The sequence below is a fragment of the Myotis lucifugus genome, unplaced genomic scaffold (assembly GCF_000147115.1).
Source record: "Myotis lucifugus unplaced genomic scaffold, Myoluc2.0 scaffold_311, whole genome shotgun sequence".
Classification (NCBI taxonomy): Eukaryota; Metazoa; Chordata; class Mammalia; order Chiroptera; family Vespertilionidae; genus Myotis; species Myotis lucifugus.
Window position 1 is genome coordinate 240,450 of NW_005871359.1, and position 23,295 is coordinate 263,744.

General features: G+C 55.1%; 3 protein-coding genes across 3 annotated transcripts in view; 2 read left to right on the plus strand and 1 right to left on the minus strand.

Moving 5' to 3' along the window:
• Positions 1–3,338: 3,338 nt before the first annotated feature.
• GDF15 (growth differentiation factor 15) lies at positions 3,339–6,922 on the plus strand. Its single transcript, XM_014465862.2, has 3 exons — positions 3,339–3,882; positions 4,306–4,851; positions 6,016–6,922. The coding sequence occupies exons 1-3, from the start codon at positions 3,849–3,851 to the stop codon at positions 6,657–6,659; spliced, it is 1,224 nt and encodes a 407-aa protein (XP_014321348.2). The 5' UTR covers positions 3,339–3,848; the 3' UTR covers positions 6,660–6,922.
• On the minus strand, positions 6,795–11,539 carry LRRC25 (leucine rich repeat containing 25). Its single transcript, XM_006100370.3, has 3 exons — positions 11,410–11,539; positions 10,121–10,914; positions 6,795–8,399 (listed from the first exon to the last, which is right to left on the minus strand). Exons 2-3 carry the CDS (start codon positions 10,903–10,905, stop codon positions 8,261–8,263), a joined length of 924 nt encoding a protein of 307 aa, XP_006100432.1. The 5' UTR covers positions 10,906–10,914; positions 11,410–11,539; the 3' UTR covers positions 6,795–8,260.
• A 3,882-nt stretch (positions 11,540–15,421) lies between these two features.
• The window catches only part of SSBP4 (single stranded DNA binding protein 4), a 25,584-nt gene continuing 17,710 nt past the window's right edge, over positions 15,422–23,295 (plus strand). The window contains exon 1 of the mRNA XM_023763995.1: positions 15,422–15,464. Within this exon, the coding sequence (XP_023619763.1) occupies positions 15,422–15,464 (43 nt within the window). The remainder of the gene's footprint in view (positions 15,465–23,295) is intronic.

Sequence of the window (23,295 nt, forward strand, 5' to 3'; positions counted from 1 at the left end):
TAATCTATAATAATAAAAGCATAATATGCTAATTAGACTGGACAGCCAAACGACCTTCTGGACATAATTCTGGACACCCCTCTGGACAAAGCCATGGCAGCGGGGGCTGAAGCAGAGGTTAGGGGTGATCAGGCAGGCAGGCGAGCAGTTAGGGGTGATCAGGGAGGCAAGCAGTTAGGAGCCAGTGGTCCTGGATTGGGAGAGGGTGCAGGCTGAGCTGAGGGACCCCCTCCCCGTGCACGAATTTCGTGCACTGGGCCTCTAGTCTATAATAATAAAAGCATAATATGCTAATTAGACTGGCCGGCTGGATGATCTTCCAGACAAAGCCAGGGCTGCGAGGAAAGCCCGGGTCCCGAGTGCCAGAGGGAAGCTGGTGCCGGCAGCTGGGGGAAGGAAGGCCTACTCTTGCACGAATTTCATGCAACGGGCCTCTAGTATAAACATAACTAAGGATGGGGCTGGTGGCCAGTGGAGCCAGCAACATGATTAGAAGTTTCAGGTCCACCCCTGACCTCTGGGGAGGGGAGAGGAGAGGTACTGGAGGTTGAATTAATCACCAATGGCCAAGGTCTTAATCAACTATGCCTACGTCAGGAAGCCTCCATAAAACCCCGAATGATGGGGTTCCAAGAGCTTCCAGGTTGGTGAACAGGAGGTGCTGGGAGGGTGGTGCCTCGGAGAGGACATGGAAGCTCCATGCCCTTCCCCACACCTTGTCCCGTCCATCTTTTCATGTGGCTGCTGATTCTTATCTGTGAATACCCTTTGTAATAAATGAGTACTCTAGTGAGTAAATGGGTTTCTGAAGTTCTCTGATCTGCTCTAGCAAACTCATCGAACCTAAGAAGGGGGCCAGAAGCACAGGTGACAATCTGGACTTGCAGTTCAGTTGGCATCTGGAGAGAGGGTTTGGGGTGGGGACAGTCATGTGGGACCGAAAGCCCTGAACCTATGGGATCTGACGCTGTCTCCAGGCAACAGATGTCAGAACTGGGTTGAATTATGGGATACCCAGCTGGTGAGGGAGAATTGTTGGTGTGGGGAACCTCCCCTCCCAACGCTGGAAATTGGGTGCAGAATATTTTAATGTAAAGTGTCCAGAACAGGCAAATCAGATTCCAGACAGAAAGCAGATGAGTGGTTGCTAGGGGCTGGGGCAGGGGGACTGGGGAGTGCTGCTAAGGCAGATGGTATCTCCTTTGGGGGTCATGGAAAAGTTCTGGAAAAGATGGTTGTATAATATCATGAGTGTGTTAAAGGCCACAGAATCGTTCACTTTCAAATGGTGGCTCTCCTGTTAATTTCTGTGGAGCCTCCTGCCTGAAGAGAGATGGCCTCAGACAGCCCCCCGCTTCTGTGTTCCCGGGAACTCAGCCTCTGACGGAACTCAGATGCGACCTCTGCACAGCCGTGTGAGCATGCAGGGTCTCGTGGATGGGTCATCCCTACACCCCTACCCACTTTACCTGCCCCTCCACTTCCTCATCACTAGAGAGGGAATGGGTCCGAGTGGAAAGATGAGGCTAGTTGAACCTCCTGACCAGCTGCAGCCAGGATGGTAGGGGAGCCCCTGATGAGAAGCCAGGGCTTAATGAAGGTGGGAGGTGGGTTGGCCCAGGCCCCTCCCATTACCTGGTGATAACCCACCGCAGGGAGCTGAGGCGGAGCCCAAGGGCGCTGGAGTCTTGGTGGCCTACGCAGCCAGTGGCTTTGTGCTGGGGAGGGGGCTGGATCCTGTTTTTCCAGTGGGAGCCTTGCTCTGTGGCCTCCATTGATCCCGTACTTCTTGCCTGCACACCCCTGTCACACTTTACACACCTCCACCATCTGCCCATCTTCTCCGTGGCACAGGGACCAGTGCCAGGGGCCCGGAGTCCTGAGCAGTGGAGGAAGGTCCAGGTGACTCAGGGGGAAGGGTTCCTGGAGCACCCCCTCCCCCATCACCTTCTGGTGGCTAGTCCTGACACCAGCCCTTTGTGCCCTAAACCTCAGCACCCCAATTCCTTGCTACTTCCTCTCTGGGCCCAGCAAGGGACTGGGGCCCAGACTGGCTTCCTCCTTTCCCCAGCCTTCCAGAAACCCCAGCCTGGGGCAGGGAGAGCCAAGCACAGACCCTCTCAGCCACAGAGCAAGGGGGTGGCACTGGAATTTGAATTATGATAGTGTTGACCCCCAGCATGTGCAAAACCCCACTCCCTGTGTGCCCTCCCCGCGGCCCTGACACGAGTTCTGTTACCACCATTTTTTTCTTTAATATTTTTATTGATTTCAGAGAGGAAATGAGGAGAGAGACAGAAACATCAACGATGAGAGAGAATCATTTATTGCCTGCCTCCTGCACACGCCCTACTGGGGACCAAGCCCACAACCCAGGGAGGTACCCTTGACTGGAATGGAACCCGGGACCCTTTAGTCCGCAGGCCCCCACTCTATCCACTGAGCCAAACCAACTAGGGCGACCACCTTTTACAGATGGGGAAACTGAGGCTCTCCCCTGTGCCCAGTGTCAGGGAGAGGAGGGGCAGGAATGTGAGCACAGAATGGCTTCTCTGGGGCTGACAGCTGTCCAGGCCGATGTGTCTGGATCAGGGCAAACTCTTGGAGGCTGTTATATTTGGGGGAAACCATAAATAGACGGGGGGACTTCAGAATCCTATCCCAGGCCTAGAAATACCAGGGGAACACATGGCCCAGTAGAAGGCCAGACATGTGTGAGGTCCCCTTTGTGGAGTCACCCCCTAAAACCTATGTACCTTCTTGTGCCCCTGGGGTTTGGTTCCCTTATCCATTCATGGAAATGAATGGTCCCCGCAGCCTGGAGTCCAGTGAATGTTGTGGTCTCACCGTTATTGATCTGCAGGCTGCCACCTTGGACAGCACCCCCTGTGCTGGGCTCTCTCTGCCTCCTGCTGACCTTGCTCTGCCACGTGAGGATGACTCAGCACTCTGGAGTAACTCTCTGGCCTCTGCTGGTGTGTGTGGGGGGAGGGAGCCCTAGCTCCTTGCCTAGTCATCCCTACATCCTTTATTGAGTACTTTGTGCCAAGCTGGTGGGGCAAGAGGATGTTAGGGTGAGCACATGTGTTTAACTAAGCACCTGCAGATTACCTGGGAGGTCACAGGGACCTCAGGACTTTCCTATCGCCTGGTATAATTCCACTGCACAGAGCTAAGGCTGACGAGGGGGGTGCCAGGGGCGGGGGTGGAGGGGAGGCTAGACTTGGTTGGCCTAGCACAGCTGGGGGGTATGTGCTGGGAGAGAGGGCTGAACTCGGTTCTCCCAGCAGGAACATGGCTGTGTGGCCCCCACTGATCCTTGTACTTCCTGCCTGCACACTCCTATCACACATTATACATCCCACCATCTATCTCACATGGCTGCCCACCCTCTCCATGGCACAGGGGCCAGTGCCTGGGGCCAGAAGTTCTGGGTGACCCAGGAGGAAGGGTGTGCCTGGGGCACCTTCTGCCCCTTCACCATCTGGTGGCTGACTAACACCAGCACTCCCTGCCCTAAAGTGCAGCACTCCAATTCCTTGTCACCTACTCTCTGGGCCCAGCCAAGGAACTGGTGGCTTTATCCCTGCCCAAATCTTCCAGGAACCCCCACGTCTGGGGCAGACAGAGTCAACACTGCCAGTGCTGGGGGTCAGGCTTGGATTGGGGGAATGAATGGAGGAGGGGCTTTTAGAGTAGGGTTTTGAAGAATGAGTAGGAGTTTCCCAGATGAGGAAGAGTAACTGCAAAAACACCCAGTTTATGAAGCACCTACTATATGCCTACTGTGTCCTTTATACATCATGTAACCCTTCTCTCCATTGAAAGTCTCAGCCCTTATTTCCCAAATGAAGAAACAGAGGTGTCATGGAGAGAACCCAGGTAACACTTTTTCGCTCTTTCTGGCCCCTTTTCCTCTGCTTTTTCTTTCTTTAAAAAAATTTTTTTTTATTGATTTCAGAGAGGAAGGGAGAGGGAGAGAGAAATAGAAACATCAATGATGAGAGTCATTGATCAGCTGCCTCGTGCACACCCCCTACTGGGGATTGAGCCTGCAACCCAGTCATGTGCCCTTGACTGGAATTGAACCTAGACTCTTCAGTCTGCAGGCCGGTGGTCTATCCACTGAGCCGAACCAGCTAGAGCTGCTTTGCTTTTCAATATCTTCAGCCTTTGGTTCTAACCAGAGAGGGAAGAGAGGAAACACCATCAGGAAAGAAGGCCACTTCTTACGCTCTTGCTATGGAGTTTAGCACGTAATAATGTTGTGGGGTGTTTTTTTAAGAAAATCATTCTTCCCATCAGCCCAGCAACCTGGGATGATGTCCCCATTTCACAGAGGAAGACACTACTGCGTCTCAGAGGCTCTCCCGGGCCCCAGCTTCCCAGGAGCACCACCCTCCAGCTTCTCCCCCAGGAAAGCAGCCACAGACCCTGCCCAGCTGTGGTCCCTGGAGTGTTTACTGTGTCGGCTGGACCAGGCGGGCGGGGGCGGACAAAGTCCGGGGAATATAAAGGTCTGGCAGCAGCGTCCGGTCAGTCACAGCTCAGAGCACAAGGAGCACAGCTTTGCCCGGGCAGGGCCCCACGACACCGCGCTGCCTGCGATGCTGTTGATGCTGCTGACGCTCTCCTGGCTGCCGTCGGGGGGCGCCCTATCTCTTGTTCAGGAGCACCTCCCGGTCCTCCCGGGGCCCTCACAGGCACACTCCAGTCCGAATATCTCCAGGTTCCAGGAGTTGAGGAAACGCTACGAAGATTTGCTGACCAGGCTTCGAGCAAACCAGACGTGGGAAGACTCGAACCCTGACCTCATCCCTGCCTCTCACGTCCAGATACTCACCCCAAAGCGTGAGTGAAATCTCGAATACACCCCCCCCCCAACCCAAGCAGCTTCTATCATCTAACCAGTGGTTCTGAGTTATAGAGCATGATGCTGGGCCTCAGTTTCCCCATCTGTGAGCCGGACAAACGCGTCCCTCCTCGGGGCTGATTGGGGAGCTAGCGTTCCTGTTTGCATCAGGACAAGCTTAGCCAACATGGGAGAGGGGAATTACATCTCCCCGGATAGCAGACGGGGAAACTGAGGCCGAGAGAAGCCAGCGAGTCTCCTGAAGGCTCACCTAGCCTCGAGAGCCCTGGGATGAGGTCGGCAGGGTGCGTGGTCCCTGTCCTTGAATGTAGCTGGGGTTGAGGTGGGTGGGATCCTAGAGGGTGGATGCAGGGGCAGGGCGGGGGGGTGGGAAGGGGAGCAGGGGACTTGGTGCACAAAGAGGGGAAGAACCCACCGGGACTGGTTCTGAATCTGATGCAATCTCGCTGCCAGGCACTGCTGAAGTGGCATGTGCTAGGTGCCCTGAAAGGAGGGGAGTATTTTCCGAGAAGACTCCGGGAGGTGGAGAGGGCAGATCTGGCCTGCGCTAGGAACTGGGAGGGGCTGGGGAGAGGGTGTCAAACCAGAAGAGGTGATTTTATCCCGCCCTAATCCCACTGGTGCTGTCAGACTCCAGGTAAACCTCTCGCCCTTTTAGTCTAACAAACCGGTGGTGCTCATGCAGCAACTCAAACACCAGTCTCTGTAGTAGCCCCAACACCTGTACCAGCTGGGGGTCTGCGAATTCCGGGGAGCCTGGTACCCTTCATTTCTCAGATGGGAAACCGAGACCCAAGGAGTTGAAAACAGTGTCTGGTTGCTGAAACCCTAGCCCCAGTACTTAGTAGGCCTTCAATGAAAATGTTTTTGACTGCCAGGAGGAGGCAGCATCAGCATTTGACTAAGCACCTACTGTGTGCCATGCACCGTGGTGATCTGGCAGACAAATCCCTACCAAACAAAACAGGGTGGTGCCTATTTTAGGCAGGTTGGAGGGATTCAGGGAGTGTGGCTGGTGGAGGAAGGGGTTTATGCAATGGCCCTGAGGTGGGATCCAGCCTGGCCTGTGGGAGGAAATGGGCACCCTCACGCCCGGCACACAGTAGGCCCGTGGGTGACTGGCCTTCCTCTCTCTCCCACAGTGAGACTTGGACCAGGCGGCCACCTGCACCTGGGCATCCCCCGGGCCAACCTGACGAAGGGGCTCCCCGCAGCCTCCCGCCTGCATCGGGCCCTGCTCAGGCTGTCCCCGACGGAGTCGGGCTCGTGGGATGTGACGCGGCCGCTGCAGCGTCAGATCGGCTTCGGCGTCTCCCGGGAGCCCGCACTGCCTCTGCACCGGCTGCCGCCATCTGACCGGTTGCTGGCGGCATCGACTTCCGCACGGCTCCGGCTGGAGCTGCACTGGCGGCCACGCGCCGGCAGGGAACGCCGCAGCACGCATGCGCGCGCTCAGGACGGCTGCCCGCTCGGGGAGGGGCGCTGCTGCCGCCTGCGGAGCCTGCGCGCAACGCTGGACGACTTGGGCTGGGCCGACTGGGTCCTGGCCCCGCGCGAGCTGGATGTGCGCATGTGCAGCGGCGCGTGCCCGAGCCAGTTCCGGTCGGCGAACAGGCATGCGCAGATGCTGGCGCGTCTGCACCGCCTGAAGCCCGAGGGCGTCCCTGCGCCGTGCTGCGTGCCCGCCAGCTACGAGCCCGTGGTGCTCCTGCACCGGGACAGCGAGGGCCGCGTGTCGCTCACGCCCTACGACGACCTCGTGGCCAGCGACTGCCACTGCTTGTGAGCGGACCGAGACCTTCATCGACGGCGTGCTCAGCGGAGGCGACCTCAGTCCTTGCCTGTCCAATGGAATGGGCTAGTGGGACCTGAAATAACAATTATAGCCACTGCTGTCTGCGGCCTGCCGCCAAAAACAAAGTTTTTATAAGTTGATATTTATTATTAATTTATTGGGGTGACTGGCCTGCGGACCAGAGAGCTGGGGAGGGCTGATCCAGCAGGGTGTACGTTTATTTAAACTGTGGTAATAAAAATGAATTTGTGTGACCTGGCTCCTGTGGTGCGTGAGCTGGGGACCCTGGGAAGAGCCTGCCCCTCCCTGGCCTCAGTTCCCACAGGGGACCTAAGAGAGGGGTGAGTGGAAGGGTCAGTGAATGGGCAGCAGGGCGTTCTTGGACCTGACGGGCAATTGGACGGTGCTAGTGACCCTCCAAGGGCAGCCTGGGACGTCCCTGCCTCCATGCTTGTCTAGCTCCATTTCTCTGGGTCAGTTTCCCTCTATCTCCTCATCTCTCAGGGCTCCTGTTTCTGGACGAGTTAAGATATCAGTATATTAGAGCTAAAACAGACTAAGAGCCCAGCTAGTGTGGCTCGGTGGTTGGGCATTGGCCTATGAACTAGGGGGTCATGGTTCGATTCCTGGTCAAGGCACATGCCTGGGTTTCAGGCTCCACCCTGTGCAGGAGTCAGTCGATCAATGATTCTTCTCATCATTGATGTTTCTATCCCTCCCTCTTCCTCTCTGAAATCCATATTAAAAAAATATTTTTAAAAAACACAGTCTTAGAGACCAATTCTAACACTGCATTTTACAGATGGGGGGGAACGAGACCCGTGGAGTTAATGGCAGAGTTAGGACTTGAACTCATGCCCCCTGACGCCCTAGCCATAGTTCTGCAACGATTAGGGTGTTTACGAGTAAGAAAAAGAGGAAGGGGTGGCATTCTGGGGAAAAGGCTTAGGAAAATGAAAGCTTCAGAAGGGAGTGGGTTAGGTGGGGATGGGGCCCAGACCAGAAGGGCAGAGGGATGGGAGAGGCAGCGAGGTGACAAGGCTGGGTCATACAGTCCTCTACCAGACTGAGGACCCAGGGACAATGGGGAGCCATAGAGGGTGTGTGAGCGGGGGAAGGACACAGTCCTGATTCATGAGTTACATAAATCCCTCTGGGGCTGGCGTGGGCTGCCCTGGGGACTGAGTCTGGGTGCCAGGTACCTGGGAGGGGACCTGAGAGGGACAGAGGGGAGGGGCTGGGGAGAAATTCAGGAGTCTCCAGAGATCTAGTCTTGAGAGCTCAGGAAGCCACTGAAAGGAACCTTCTCCCTCTGAGCCAGCAGCCCCACCAGCCCCACAGTGTTTATTGAGCACCATCTGCACACCGAGAGGAAGGTGACAATGGAGTTGACTGTGTGAACCTGCTGTGTCTGTGTTGGAGTCTCCTCTTCCCCTTCTAGCAGCCGAGGGGGCGGAAGAGCAGAGCAGGAGCTGGGCAGAGGGCTGCAAGGACAGCTCTTCCCTATCCCCGTTCCTCGGGCTGGGAGACTGAGGCCAGGGGGATCCAGAATGGCCCGAATCACCTGGAGTGGGGCAGGCTGGAGTTCAGGCTCAGTGCCCTGTGATCACGTACTCATCATCGACCGCGGGAGCCTGGCCCGGGAACTGCAGGTTGCCGTAGACGGGCTGGGAGGCCTGTTGGAGGTCCTCGTAGTTCATGTAGAAGTCACTGTCCTCTGAAGGGTGAGCCCTGTGGGGACAGACAGACAGGAAGGAGGACTCAGAGGGGAGGCACATCAGCTTTGAGAGGCAAAGGCAGTTCAGTGACCCAGTCCACTCATTTCCATATGAAGAAACTGAAGCCAGGGGCACTGTTCTCCCAGCCTAGCAACTTTCTCTGAGGAAAGGAAGTCAGGGTCAGTGAGTCAGGGAAGGTTCTGCGGATTCAGCACAGAATGCTGAGGTCAGAAGACTTTGGGCTATTGTAGCATTTTTTTCCCCCCTTCCTTAAAGTTGAGATGGTTGTCTTGTTTTTTTACATTAAAATCTAGCCTTCAGTTTCTTCTCGAAAAATTGGTAGCTCTGGTCACATCAGCCCCATAAACATACGTGGCTGGAGCCAGTGTCTGTCCTTATAGATAGGAAATGTGTCCATGGTCCCTGAAGCGGCAGACTTTGTGGCCACAAAATAAAAATAAGTCTCGGAGACTCCCTTTCTGCATCCATACATTAGTTGGGGAGGAGGTTGCTCCTTAGGAATGTTTAGCTATGGTAGGCAAGACCCCCCAGAGAAGAACGTTCCTTCCTTCAGAACATCTTAATCCCACCCCGGGTCCTCTTGTAACAAAGGCCACTTTGGGTAAGTGGTGTCTATCACTCATTCACACTTTAGTATGAATTACTCCAAATACATATATGGTTGTACAGGGATGGACAGGACTGGGAGTCAGAGTTTGTTTCCTTCCTCTGCCTCTGACTCACTGTGTGACCTTGGGAAAGTCATTCCCTTTCCTCCCAGAGCCTATCTTTCTCATCTGTAAAATGCAGAGTGGGAATGACGCATCCAATCCTAAATGTTTTCAGAAGAGACCGGCCGTGAACCCTTAGTGACAGGGAAGCAGAGGGGAGCATCAGGGCACAAGCTGCCTTAGCAAGTCTAGTTCCCTCAAATCCCTACCGAAGACCACTTCTGCTTTTAAGCCGTGTTTTAATCTGCTTTGCATATTCTCTCATTTCTCATCAATAGACTCCCACTGCCCGCCCCCCTCCCCCAATCGGGATCTCACCCTCCAAACTCAGCCAGGACCTGTTCCCTTCTTGCTTGTACCCTCCCAACCCCTTCAGCCTCAGCTCTAATGTTTTGCTGTCTCCAAACCCATTGACAGCAGTTTCTCTGTTCTCTCCCACCCGCTGACATTGTTTCCACCGGTGCCTCCCCCTGAAATCCCACCCGCTTCTCATCCAACCTGGGAAAGCTGAACCTACCTAACCCCAGCCTGATCTAGAGACGCTGGGGCTTTGTATAGGGGAGATGGACACAGATGTCTTTCTTAGCATCTCTCATGTGTCCAAGAGAGATGGAGGGAGGGCTGTCCCCATTCCACAAGACGGAAATAGTGTTCAGAGGCAGCGCTGGGTCACACGGAATCTGCAGCCAGGCTGGTGACCGCTACCGCAGAGCCCCCACTCTGCCGAGAGCACTGGCCTCCTCTCTCCCTGTCCTTGGCAGCCAGAAACTGGGTTTGTAGGTCATGAAGGGAGTTTGTCCTGTCTGCAGGGGCTCACTTATTCTTACCCAAACTCCATAAGGCGGGGTTGCTGTTATCCCCATTTTACAGATGAGGCACTGAGACCCGGAAGGGGAAACACTAATTGCTCGAGGTCACACAGCCTGCGAGAGGCAGAGCTGGGATTTGAACCCTGGCCATCTGGCTCCAAAGTCTAACAGGCAAATGCGTGTGGGTCACTCACCCGTGTGTGGCCGACTGGTCCTCGGCAGGTGGCTGGCCTATGAACACATTCTCATAGTCAGGTGTGGGGGGTCTGGGTAGGGTGGCTTCTGGTTGGTGAAGGCTGAGGCTCCGGCTACTGTATTTTGGCTGCCAGCCTGAGCTGGGCCTGGGACCATCTGGAGCAGCCCATGTCTTGTCCTGGCTCTGGCTCCTGGGTGACCAGCGTGACCGGAATCTCCAGGCCAGCAATGAGCCAGCTATGATGAGCCCAAGGAGCAGGCTTCCACTGGCTGCCAGTGCCCCAATGGCCGCCCAGGACAGGCCAGGGGGGCAGCTGACCTCCAGGAAGGTGGAGAGGTTGCGCCAGGTGAAGGTGCCGGCATCCAGGCACTGCGGGGGCAGCTGGTCAGAGCAGTTGTCCCGCCGGACCTTGTGCCAGGAGGCCAGGCTGCAGCGGCAGTCAGCCTTCAAGTCAAGGGCGCAGCGTCCTGCCAGCTCCGCGTCCACGCGGTCCAGAGGGTTGTTGGTCACATTCAGGACCTGCAGCTTTTCCAGGCGGGCAAAAAAGGACGCCGGGAGCTCCCGGAGGCCGTTCCCAGACAGGTCCAGGAGGAGCACGCTGCTGGCCTGCAGAGACCTGTTCCAGGGAAGGTCCAGGCCTCGGCCGCTGAAGTTCAAGCAGGTGGCGGTGAACTCCGCGGCCCAGTCCACGTCCCCCGAGGACACGTTGCAGGACAACCCCAGGCTGCATGGATCCTGCAGTAGCAGCAGCAACCACAGCGCCCAGGGCAGGGCGCGCCCCATTCAAGCAACCTAGACAGAGACACCAGAATCCAAGCCCGACCCCTGCCTGTGGCCGCTCTCACCCTCCACACCTGGGTTTATTGTGAGTTGGGTTTGTTTGTTCTTAATGGCTCAGAACAGCTCAGGACGCTTTTGGTAATAGGCAGCCCCTCACTTGTAGCCCCTTATTGTTTGGCTCTGGCCTCCAGCCTCAGTCTTTCCGCTCCGGGGAATGGGTACATGACCCCGGTGCCAGTCCCAGCGTTGCCCCTTCTACCAGATGGGTTCCTGGGCTTGGCTCAAGCCCCTAACATTTCGGGCGGCTTCATTGGCCAATACGCGACTATATGCAAATGAGCGGTGGCCCGGCAGAGGGCCGGTCTCCCAAGCACCGCGGCTGGGAGTCCTGGGCTGGGCTGGGGTGGGTGGATGGGTGGGGGGTGCCGAACTCTGATTTGCAGGCCCTGCACAGACCCCAGTTCTAGCCTCTGTCCTGTCTTTGCGGCCCCATTACCACGCCTTTACCTGGGCGGTGCTGGGAGATCCGGCGCAGAGGAGAGCTTGGTGCTGGATCACCTGGACCCGGGCGCACAGGAGCCGCGGCACCTCTCAAATCCCTCCGGTCCCTAGCGCTCCGCAGACTCTGCACCCAGCGACGCGGGGGAAGAGGAACTGGAGTCCGGGTGGAGCGCAGAGGGCAAGAATGAAGAAGACACAGAGAAGACCCGCCCTTCTGCAAGGCCTCCAGGCCCAGGATTCTCACGGGAGGGGGAAGGGCGGCCCGCTTCCCTCTTGCTGGAGCCCAGTCAACCCCCATTAATATCCCCGCTGCGGTCCCATCACCACGCCTTCATCAACTCACTTCCTGGTCTCGGCTCAGTTGACTCTCAACCCTTGCATTCATTTATTCACTCCACAGACATCACCCAGGGCCCCAAGAGGCCTCAGCCCTGACCAGGTTCTCGAGGAACACCCGGTCCTGAGAGAGGACAGAGCTGTACACAGACACCCTAGTCCCATGCAGTCAGGACAGGGCTAGAGGGAGGGACACAGTCCTGGAAGGCTTCTTGGGGGAGGAGACATTAAAATTGGAGCTTCAACGCGTGAATAGAAGTTTGCTGAGGATTCCTAAAACCTGCCTGTGACTCCCCACGTTCCTCGTCTCCCCCACAGACTCAGCACTCTTGCTCGTGCACCAAGAGGCCTCCATGTTACGGGGTTGGTGAGGAGGTTCCCTGGGTGAAGGGACATTGAGTCTGGGGCTTGGAGAATGACAGGCAGTGGCAGGCAGAAGCAAACCCATTGGCAGATTCTAGGCAGAAGGCACAGCAGGAGCAAAGACCCTTGGCCCTGGGCTCAAAGCACGGGTCCTGGGACTGTTGGTTAGCAGGGGAGTGGCTGGAGTGGACATGCTAAGAGGAGGAACTGGTAGTGTGTGTGTGTGTGTGTGTGTGTGTGTGTGTGTGTGTGTGTAGGAGGAGGAACAGAGGACAGGCCTTGAAGCAGGCTGAGGAGTGGGACTTTATTCCCAGGGCCATGGGGAGCCAAAGCAGATGTGTGAGCTGGGGAGGGGCATTGTGTCAAGACTTACAACTGGAGTGAGCCTGGGGACTGGGGAGGGAATCCAGGGAGGAGACCAGTATCCCCCAGGGAGAGGTAGCCTGAATCAGACCTGAAGGATAGTAGCAGTGAGATGGAGGAGGGAGTGGACAGGGCTGGGCTGGGAGAAGGTCTCAGCTTCAGTGGGGTCCTGGCATATCAGGCAGATTGAGTTCAATTCCATTCTGGCCCCCGACTCGCTGTGCAACCTTAACTGTTCTCTGTGCCTCAGTTTCCACATCTGTAAAAGGGGATAAGTGCGAAGAGCCTTCCAGATTCTGGGAGGCTGCAGTCCGCTCCTTCCACTTTCCCCTCTCCTCAGACTCTGCTCTTCCCATTTCCATACTCAGAAGAATTCAGAGACTTTTCAGAAAGGGTTGCAAATTGTTCTTCAACACACCCTCCCAAAGTTACTCCAAATAAGAAAGTGTAATCACAACTCTGAGACCGTTCGTTTTCACTTATCAGATTGGCAAGAATTCAAAGGTGTGATACATCTGTGCTGGGCGGAATGTGGGGAAACAGGCAATCCCACACACTGCGGGGGGATCTCCACAGTGCGGCCCCAGGAAAGGCACCCTGGCCCAGGCCACCAGAATCGTGAACACATGTGCCCACTCACCCAGCAACCCCACCTGGGACTCCCGCAAAATATCTGCGTTTGCAAAATGTCAGGGGCGTAAACTGATGAAGGTTGAACGCAACGCGGTCCGTCCACACGGTGGAATATTACTCAGCCCTAACAAGGAGTGAAGCACTGACATCTACAATGTGGATGAACCTGAAAGACATGCCAAGTAAAAGAAGCCAGACACAAAAGGCCACATGTTGTATGACCTCAGTTATGTGAAATGCCCAGAACAGACCAAGGCAGATTCCTAGAGACAGAAAGCACATTAGCGGCTGCCAGAGTCGGGGGGATGGGAAATGGCTACTAATGGGGACGAGGTCTCCTTTTGGGTGATGGAAATGTTCTGAAACTAGATAGAGGTGATGGTTGTGCAACATGAATGCTCTAGAATACCACTGAATTGTTCACTTTAAAACGGTTAAAATGGCCCGGCCGGCGTGGCTCAATGGTTGTGTGTCGACCTATGTACCAGGAAGTCACGGGTTTGATTCCCGGTCAGGGCATATGCCTGGATTGTGGGCTTGATCCCCAGTGTGGGACGTGCAGGAGGCAGCTGATCAGTGATTCTCTCTCATCATTGATGTTTTTATCTCTCTCTCCCTTGCCCTTCCTCTCAGAAGGGAGAGAGGAAAAGAGAGAGAAGCACTGGTTTTTAAAATATATATATTTTTATTGATTTTAGAGAGAGGAAGGGAGAGGGACAGAGAGATAGAAACATCAATAGGCTGCCTCCTGCATGCCCCCTACTGGGGATGGAGTCTGCAACCAGGGCATGTGCCCTGATCAGAGTTGAACCATGACTTCCTGGTTCATGGACGGACACTCAACCACCAAGCCACACGGCCCGGCAGAAACATTGATTTGTCGTTGCACTTACTTATGCATTCATTGGTTGATTCTTGTATGTGCTTTAACTGGGGATCGAACCCACAACCTTGGTGTATCGGGAAGATGCTCTAATCAATGAGCTACCAGCCAGGGCTAGGGCGGCACCTGTTTAATGGGATGATCAAGGAATCCTTATTGAGAAGGATAAAGGAGCTTACTGAGTAAGGAGATGGGGGAAGGGCACCCAGTGTGTGGAACAGCTTATGCAAAGGCCCTGGGGTAGAAGCTGCCTGGGTGGAAGCAGCTGTCTCCAGGAGAAAATGTTAACTGAAAAAAGCAAATAAAATAATAATAATAATAATTTTCTAGATTTCATTTGCCTACAGAAACTTTGGATGAAACATGAAAAACAAAAATTAAGCTACCTAGGAATAAACTTAACTAAAGAGGTAAAAGACCTCTACTCAGAAAACTACAGGACGTTGAAAAAAGAGATAGAGGAAGACATAAAGAGATGGAAGAACATACCATGTTCTTGGATTGGTAGAATCAACATCATTAAAATGTCCATACTGCCCAAAGCAATCTATAAATTCAACGCACTTCCCATTAAAATACCAACGGCATATTTCACAGACCTAGAAACATGAAAAACAAATACCCATGGTTACCTCTTAGTGGCAGGCAGCTGGGAGGGAGAAGGGCACCATGTACATTTTAATATTTTTTATTTTAGGATCCCATCATTTCATTGGAATGCGAATCATAGTCAGCACATTCAATTAAAACATTAAAATTAGCCAGCAAGTACACACCAGACACTCAGGTTTTCAGGACAAGAGGGAAGAGGGGTCCCACCGGGCCAGGTGCAGGTGGGCCATCTCCCACACCCCACGTCCTGGAAGGAGTGGGTAGCGTCCAACACGAAGGCCTCTTAGAATAAGAGGAAATGAGCAAATGAGGAAGCAGCAGACACTCGGGCTGTGGGGGAGGGGGCAGGCAGGCCTGGGGCCTGGGAGAGTAGTTCTGGGGGAACTAGAGGTTTGGGGTCTGACATATCTGGGTGTCCTGGAGCTCGGGAGGCTTCCGTCTTGTGGCTTGGGTGTCTGGAAATGCCTCGAATTTGGGGGGTTCTGGCTTCTGGAGCATGTCATAAGGTTAACAGGCTTGGGGTCTAGGCCTCTTGCTGTAGTCCCAGCGGGCCATGCCCAGGACTGCGGAAGGGAGGGAACTCTGGCTCCGCTGGCCCCCACCCTGGCTGAGGGGAGCTGGAAGCTTCTGGAAGGCACATCTTCATACTCCCTTCCTGCCCACCTGACACACACGAGCAGGTCCTGGGCCTGAGTTCCAGGAAGGGCTGGCCCATCGCATCAGCACAGAGAGCTCCAGAGACCCTCAGAGACCGAGAGAGAGAGAGAGAGAGAGAGAGAGAGAGAGAGAGAGAGAGAGAGAGAGAAGGAGTTCCCTCAGTTCAGCTACATGAGCCCAACACTCTCGGATGCCCTGCACCCACCCTCGCTGGGTGAGGCCTCGGCCTGGGCCCTGCCCCTAGGAGCCCCTAGGCTTCCTGGCCCAGCCCCCTTCCTGGCTTCCTGCCAGCTCCATCCTCTCCTAACAGTCTTTGAAACCCCACCCCTCTCTCGGAGGCCGGTCCCCCCTGGGGGAGGGGTGGGGCAGCCTGACACAGCAGCAGCCGAGGCCATTTAGGGGGCTGGCGATCTTCAGGCGTCTGCGGGGCTCTGGAGCCAGCAAGTCAGGACAGAAGGCAGGTGTGGTGGCCAAGGGCTGGCCTGGGGCAGTGAAGCCCACAGGTTTACCTGCCACGTGGGTGACCCCAGACCTCTAGGCAATCATTCAGCAAACCCGGCCCGGGATATGCTTGGCCACTTCCCTGCTGTGTGACCTCCGGCCAGTACCTTAACCTCCCTGTGCCTGGGCTGGCTTTCTTCTCTTAAAATGAGGACAGTCACGACCACTGTGTAGGTGGCTGTGAAAGGCTGGGAGGCAGACATGAATGTGAGCACCAGCCTGGAGCTGGGGACACACGTGACCAATGCACCAGCTGAGTGTCCCATGGGCTAAAGCGATAGCCCACGAACACACAAATCTAATTCCGGAGGTAATCCTTGATTTTCAATGAGGAGGAAAGACCTTATTTGAGGTCACATGGCCTTGTTGGTTATAGCAAATTTTGAGAAGCCACTGGATACCTTTGGGAGGGGGGTGGGCAAACAAGAGATGGCACTGAGGCGGCCGTGGTCAAAAGGTGCAGGCCACCTGCCAGATGGCATTTCCCTGCTCTGGCCACAGGAGGCCATGCTGCCGGCCCACAGGCTCTCCGAGGAGCAGCCCTGAAACACAGACGAAGGCAGTTGATTATAAACGCCCAGGCTCCTAGTCCTCCCGGTAGAGCATCTCTGTCTCCCTGGGGACTCCCTGGAAACCCAGCCTCCGGGGAGCCCCTCACAACATCTTCGGCAGGGCGCCTCTCGCCTCACTGCGACCCGGGCTCCTGGGGTGACCTCCCAAGTAATTATGCTCTTGAATTCTGGTCATAGGGGCTGCTTCCTGGGGATCCCACATGAAGATAAGTGAAGTGCTGTAAAGGAATACTGCATGATCTCACTTACACGTGGAGTCTGGAGGTGGATATGTACATTGAGTGTAATGAATATCTCACACTATTAATCAAACATCAAGTTGTACACCTTAATATGTACACATTTTTCCTTTTGGTACCCTGACCAGGCATTAAACCAGCCGTGGGCAAACTACGGCCCGCAGGCCGGATCCGGCCCGTTTGAAATGAATAAAACTAAAAAAAAAAAAAGACCGTACCCTTTTATGTAATGATGTTTACTTTGAATTTATATTAGTTCACACAAACACTCCATCCATGCTTTTGTTCCGGCCCTCTGGTCCAGTTTAAGAACCCATTGTGGCCCTCGAGTCAAAAAGTTTGCCCACCCCTGCATTAAACCCACAACCTTGGCATATCAGATGATGTTCTAACCAACTGAGCTACCTAACCAGGGCTTATATGTGGAATCTAAAAAAACAAAATAAATTAATAAACAAAACAGAAACAGCCCTAGCCGTTTGGCTCAGTGGTTACAGCATCAGCCTTGGACTGAAGGGTCGCGGGTTTGATTCCGGTCAAAGGCACGTGCCTCAGTTGCAGGCTCGATACCCAGGCTTGGTCAGGGTGCGTGTAGGAGGCAACCAATGTGTCTCTCTCATATAGATGTTTCTGTCTCTCCCCTCCCTTCCATTCTCTCTAAAAAAAACTGGAAAAAATATCGTCAGGTGAGGATTAACAAAAAATAAACAACCAGAAACAGAACTATAGATATAGAGAACAACTTGATGGTTGTTAAAGGGGAGGGAGTGAGGGGGGAAGGGAATTAAAAAATTAACAATAGCCCTGACCAGTTTGGCTCAGTGGATAGAGCGTTGGCCTGCGGACTCAAGGGTCCCAGGTTCGATTCCAGTCAAGGGCATGTGCCTTGGTTGCGGGCACATCCCCAGTGGGGAGTGTGCAGGAGGCAGCTGATCGGTGTTTCTCTCTCATCGATGTTTCTGACTCTCTATCCCTCTCCCTTCCTCTCTGTAAAAAATCAATAAAATATATTAAAAAAAAATTAACAATAATCATTTATCTCATGATTAAAAAAAGGAATGCTATACAGCAGTTAGATTTTTAAAACATTGTTTACTATGTATAACTATATAAGTATCAACATGGAAATATATCATATCATCAAATAATTTATAAATGTTTATTATAATATATAATTATTATATTTAATTATAAGTAGCGGCATCCAGGCACTGGCTACTTAATTAGTATTCAGTTGTGTAATCTTCACAATAGTCCCTTGAAATTGGAACTACCATTGCCGCCCATTTTACAGCAGGGGAAACTGAGGCACAGTGTGTTTGAGTAGCTTGCCCAGGGCCCTACAGTTGCTGAGGGGCAGCCCTGAATCCGTGTGTTGACCATGAGGCTGCATTTGTCTGTGTCCACCTGGAAGGTGTGCAGAGTCATTGCATAACACACATGGCGCTTGTGGATGCACAGGTGGTAGCGGCTGCCTGGGGGTGGGGACTAATAAGGGTATTTAGCTTTATCGGCTAGGTTTGATTCATTTTATTTTTGGCAAGTTTTGTTCGTTTCACAAATATTAACTGAGCGCCTACTGGAAGCATGCAGCAAGACTCCTGCCCTTGGGGAGCTGACATTCCGGTGAGGGAGGTGATGGAACTATAAACTGACAAATTCAAAGGAGGTTGGAAAACAGTGTTATTGCGCCCGGCCAGGGTAGCTCAGTGGTTGAGTGTAGACCTATGAACCAGGAGGTCATGATTCGGTTCCTGGTCAGGGCATAGGCTCAGGTTGGGGTTGCAGGCTAGATCCCCAGAGGGGGGCGTGCAGGAGGCAGCTGATCAATGATTCTCTCCCATCATTGATGCTTCTATCTCTCTTCCTCTCCCTTCCTCTCTGAAATCAATTTTAAGAAAGTAGCGCTGTTGAGGAAAAAAAAATGACTGTGGGGTATTCTGACAACTAGATGGGGCTATTGACAGTTTTGAGGGTTTAGTCAAGGAAGGCCTCTTGAGAAAAAAGATAGGACAAAAAAGGAAAAACAAAACAAAAAGATTGGAGGAAAGAGCTCAAAATGGGAATGAGGGTGTGTTTTTTTGGAGGGGGGAGAACTGGGAGATTTTTGAAATATTTTTTTCTGCTATGAGATTATTCAACTCCTTAATATGTAAACGTTAGTTGGAAGCCCACTTGGAGGTGAAATCAGAGAAACCTACTGGGTTCCAAGCCTGAAACTCGGGATCTCAAGAGCTGCTCCAAAGGGGCGCCAGGGACCCTCAGGAATTGGACCTGCGAGTCTCTGCTGCCCTCGTGTGGTCAAGCTAGGGATTGCAGGCGCGGGTGGCCTTGGCAGAAGTGGAAAATTGGTTCCTCCCCCTTCTGACCCCCGCACCCCACCTCAGCCACAAGCGGGTTGTGACAATCTGTGTGGCCCTTAGGCTGAGATCTCTGAGGACACTGGAGGCCTCAGGCCTCAGCACAGAGGAGGCATTTGTAATTTTTAGTTCAGCAACAGGTATTTATTGAGTGCCTACCTACTGTGTGCCAAGCCTTGTTCTCAGGGCTAGGGATACAGCATGAAACAAAACAGTAGAATTCTCTGCTCATGAAACTCGTGAATTACTGGGGACATGAGCAATCAACGTGCAAAAACAAAATTTTCAGGAAAATCCAACAGAGCAATGTGACCCAGGACATTGGAGGGGCTCTCTGAGGAGACATCCCTGGAACTGAGGCCTGAACGAGAAGAAGCCAGCCAGCGGGAGGGGAAGGGTGTCCCAGGCAGGGAAAACAGCCTGTGCAAAGGCCCTGGGGTGGGAATGAGCTGGGTGCATGCAACAGGATCATGGACAAAAAATGCCTAGTTTCTGGTGCTTAGGGAGCATCTACTCCCCACTCCTGTTAAGATGGGGGACCTTGGACGGGGCAGAAAAAATTTGTCCCCGTGTACCACACAGAGTGAGAATGCAACCTTAGGGTGCCATGGAAATGCTTTCCTCCACCACAAGAGGCCTGGGCTCTGGAGAGAGAAGGGGGGGCACTGCCACCACACCCCAAAGTGGACCTGGTACCTCCACTCTCTGCTATGCATCTTGGGGCAAGTTGCTTCCCTGCTCTGAGCCTATTTTATCTGCAGAACTTTGTCAGCAGCTGCTATAGACTCCCCCACCGCCATCTCTCCCTTCCCTTCCCCTTCCCCCAGGCCTGAGGTTCTCACAAAAATGCCTCCAATATCCCAGAGTGAGTGTCCCAGACCTAGGCAGGGAGCTGGGGGCACTTCAGGGGGTGGAGTGCTGCCTCTGGGTTGCCCACATGACTCCCCTGGTGCCTGTCTGAGCCTCAGTTTCCCCATCTGTAACATGGGGAAGAGAAACGCTGCCTCTCTCATGAGGTGCTGGGTGCACAGGCTCCTAATGATTGGTTTGACTCTAAAGTTCAAGTGCAAGGCAGAGGGGCAGGTACTTAAGTTTGTGGGCAGTGGGAACCCCAGAAGCTGCTGGGAGCAGGGCAGTGGGCTGGCGGGGCTGCGGTTCAGTCAGCTCTTGCTCAAGTCTACACAACAGAACAGGGCACAGCCAGGGTTCAAACCCAGGCCCAGATCCTCCACTGGGGACTTCTGCCTCCAGGTGACCAGTCTTGGGGTGTAACTTGTAACCTGAGACTCCAAGTAGTTGCTGGTTTTCCAAGAAGTCTATGCTGTCTGAACAACCCTTCGCCTGTGCCCCTCCGCCCCTCCACCAGCACCCCTGGCTGGGGGCCCTGCTCCCACTCTGTCGAGGCTGGAACCCCTACCCAACGCCTCAGCACCCTCACCCACTACCCATATTCACCAGCTGCTGTGGCTTCTTCCTTCCTGGTGTTTGGGTTTTAATTTTTGTGTTGCAGTTAGAAAATTACCCATAATTACAGCTCTGAGAGGAACTGTCTCCTGGTGCAGACCCTGCTCCCAGCTGTGGCCCCCTCCATCGCAGGGCTGAGGAGGGCCGCCAGCCCGGATCCTGGCCCCTTCCAAAGCCTCCCACTGTAATGGGAAGGGGGCTGCTCCCATCTCCTGTGGAGAGAAAAAACCATTATCAGGAAAACCCCAAATCAGCCTCCCCTACTACTTTTGCAACATATTCACAGCCAGACATCTGGGTCCGCAGGGAGGGCCCATCCTGAGAGAGAGGCAGAGCTGCAAACAGACTACTCGAGGCATTATTTTATCAACAGTGACAAGTCCCATACAGGCTAGTGTAGAACCAGTAATATGGAGGATGTGGCCAGGGAAGGGAGGAGGGGGAAGGGGGCAGCAGAGGGGGAAGGGGACAGAGGAGGAACTGCTGGGACCAAAGGCCAGAGGAAGAGCCAGAATAGGCCAGGCCTGGAGCCAGAGAGAGTTCCTGGCGGCAGGAGCAGCCAGTCCAAGGCCTAGGAGGTGGGCCCTCAAAGGGTCTGAGAATGGAAGGGCTGGAAGGAAGTGAATGGGGGAAGGGAAGGCCCCTCTTCCAGGCAGCCCCCATACCTCAAAGCAGAACCTGCTTCGCCCCCCTCCCCCCAGGCACTGCCCCGACCCTCCACGGTCGGGTATGGGGGTCGTTGGTGGTCCCTAGAGATGGAGGCCCAGCTCAGGGCTGCAGTCCCTGCACTCAGCCACACACGGGTGGGCCCTAGACTGCGAAGGGGTCGCAAGTCTGGGATCCAGTCTTGACCCTTCACCTCCTTGCTGACGACCCCACTCCTGGTCCCCTTGACCAGGCCCAAGGCCCCGGTCTACCTAGGCCTCTTCCAGGGGCAACCTCCCTGCTTCCTTGGAGCCCTCCTGATCTACCTCTACCGCTCAGCCTCAGTAGCTTCTTAAAACTCCGCCCCTAGGTGCTCCACAGCTTCCTGTGGCTTCCTATTTCTTTTAGAACAAACCCCAACCCCTCCGGCTCCTCTGCACTCCCCGCCATCACTACCCTGCTCCAGCTAAGCTACGAAGCCCTCCTCACTCTGCCTCCCACGCCTGAACTCCGTGCCCACCTCAGGGCATTTGCACTTGCTGTGACTGCAGTGTGAGCATTCTGCTTCCAGATCGTTCAAATCCACTTCCACCCTTATTAAAAAATGTGTTTCCCATGCCCACCCTCGCATGGGTGGGTGGTGGGGCTCTTTCTGCAGGTTCTGCTCTTGCAATGCGTGCGCCGTGGTTGGATGTGCGCGCAGCTCAGCTTCCCAGACGCCGCGTGGGGGCCCAACGCCCGCTGTTCTAGGGCTTTTCCGCCGGCGCCGAGGTTGTGTTTGGAGAGCCGTCCCGTTGCCATGAGAACCGCGCTTGGCCGCTCCCGCCCGCCTCCCCCTCCGCAGCTCGCGGGGCAGCGGGCGCCTCCCCGTCTCTCCCTCCTCCAGAGCCGGGCTGACCCTGCCGCCGTCCTGTCCCCCTCCACAGAGACCCCCGCCCCCGGCCCAGCACGTGGCACTCCGTGAAATTATCCCACCGACTCTCCAGCTTTTCATCATTCTCCTTCCCCATCACACCCTCTGCTCCCCGAGCGGTAACAACGAGTCCCGAGAGCCGGTACACAGCAGGCGCTCAATAAATGTTGTGGAGACTCAAGGAACCAAGGCTCAGAAAGGACGAGGGACCTGCCCAGGGCACACAGAATCCCGGGGAGCCACGGAGCACTGGGAGATAAAGAGGGGGAGGGGGTGTCGGGAGGAGCGTTTGCGGGGCCCGGGAGCCTCAGCTGTCACAACACGCTGTGTGACTCGGGCGGGGACACCCTCTCTGTGCGCTCGTGGGGAGCAGGCGCTGGAGATGGGCGGTGGGAGTGGGCATTAGGAAGAGGCTGTCCTGTCCCCCGCCGGGCGTGGAGAGTCCCCATCTCCAGGCAGGACCGAAGAATGTTGGCCGCGCCCCCATCAGCCCGGAGCTCGGGCCCCTCCTCCGCGCCGGCCGGCCCGGGAGGCCCACGGGAGAGGAAGCTGGGGGAGGGGACGGCCAGCTGGACAGGAAATGGGTAGGGCCGGCGTCCCCCGTCCCCCTGACCCGGGCCCCTCGGGATGGAGGCGGGGCTGGGGCCGGCCTGGCCCCTCCCTTCCTCTTCGCCTGTCTGGAACCCCAGCGGCTCCCCACTTCCCGCCCGCCTGCAAGCCGAGTGGTGGCAGGGGAATCCTGTACTGGGGGGCGGCCTCAAAGAGGGAGGCATAATGGGGGTTCCACAGGCAGCGGGAGGGGGCGTCCCCCTCAAGACAAATACACGACACAGGAAACCTGAGTGCACAACCACACACCACAGGTCCCAATCCACCCACGCGCGGAGGCACACGCGCGCGCGCACAAGTGCACACAACCTGACGCCGCGTCACTCGGCCCCACGCTATCGCCACGGACACACACGCTGCCGCAGAGTCTCGGCCGGACCGTTCACTGGATGCCTGCCAGCACCCCAGGCGCAGTGATGCTCATGGGCGCTCACACAGGAACATGAGCACACACACTCGCCGTAGTTGCATAGCAAAAAGCAAAAACAACAAAAAAAACACCCACGGCAAATAGTCAGAGAAACATCCAGACTTGGAGTCACACAACTGGGCCACTTCGCCCCTCCCCCTCCACCTCTCTCTGCAGAGCCGCCCACGGTGCAGGTGACAAGGCACACGATCCAAGGCAGGGGCACCACCCTGAGGTGCTGGGCCCGGGGCTTCTACCCACAGGAGATCTCCCTGAGCTGGTGGCTGGGGGAGGAGGAGCTGGGCCTGGAGACGGAGCACATGGAGACGCGCC

What these genes read in the sequence shown, in the direction of transcription:
- GDF15 (XM_014465862.2), top strand. Translation starts at nt 3,849, where the DNA reads ATGAAGAAACAGAGGTGTCATGGAGAGAACCCAG. An exon ending in GTGTCATGGAGAGAACCCAG is followed by an intron (nt 3,883 to 4,305) that starts GTAACACTTTTT and finishes TCTTCCCATCAG; the next exon opens with CCCAGCAACCTGGGATGATG. An exon ending in CCAGATACTCACCCCAAAGC is followed by an intron (nt 4,852 to 6,015) that starts GTGAGTGAAATC and finishes TCTCTCCCACAG; the next exon opens with TGAGACTTGGACCAGGCGGC.
- LRRC25 (XM_006100370.3), bottom strand. Translation starts at nt 10,905, where the DNA reads ATGGGGCGCGCCCTGCCCTGGGCGCTGTGGTTGCTGCTGCTACTGCAG. An exon ending in GACCAGTCGGCCACACACGG is followed by an intron (nt 8,400 to 10,120) that starts GTGAGTGACCCA and finishes CTGTCCCCACAG; the next exon opens with GGCTCACCCTTCAGAGGACA.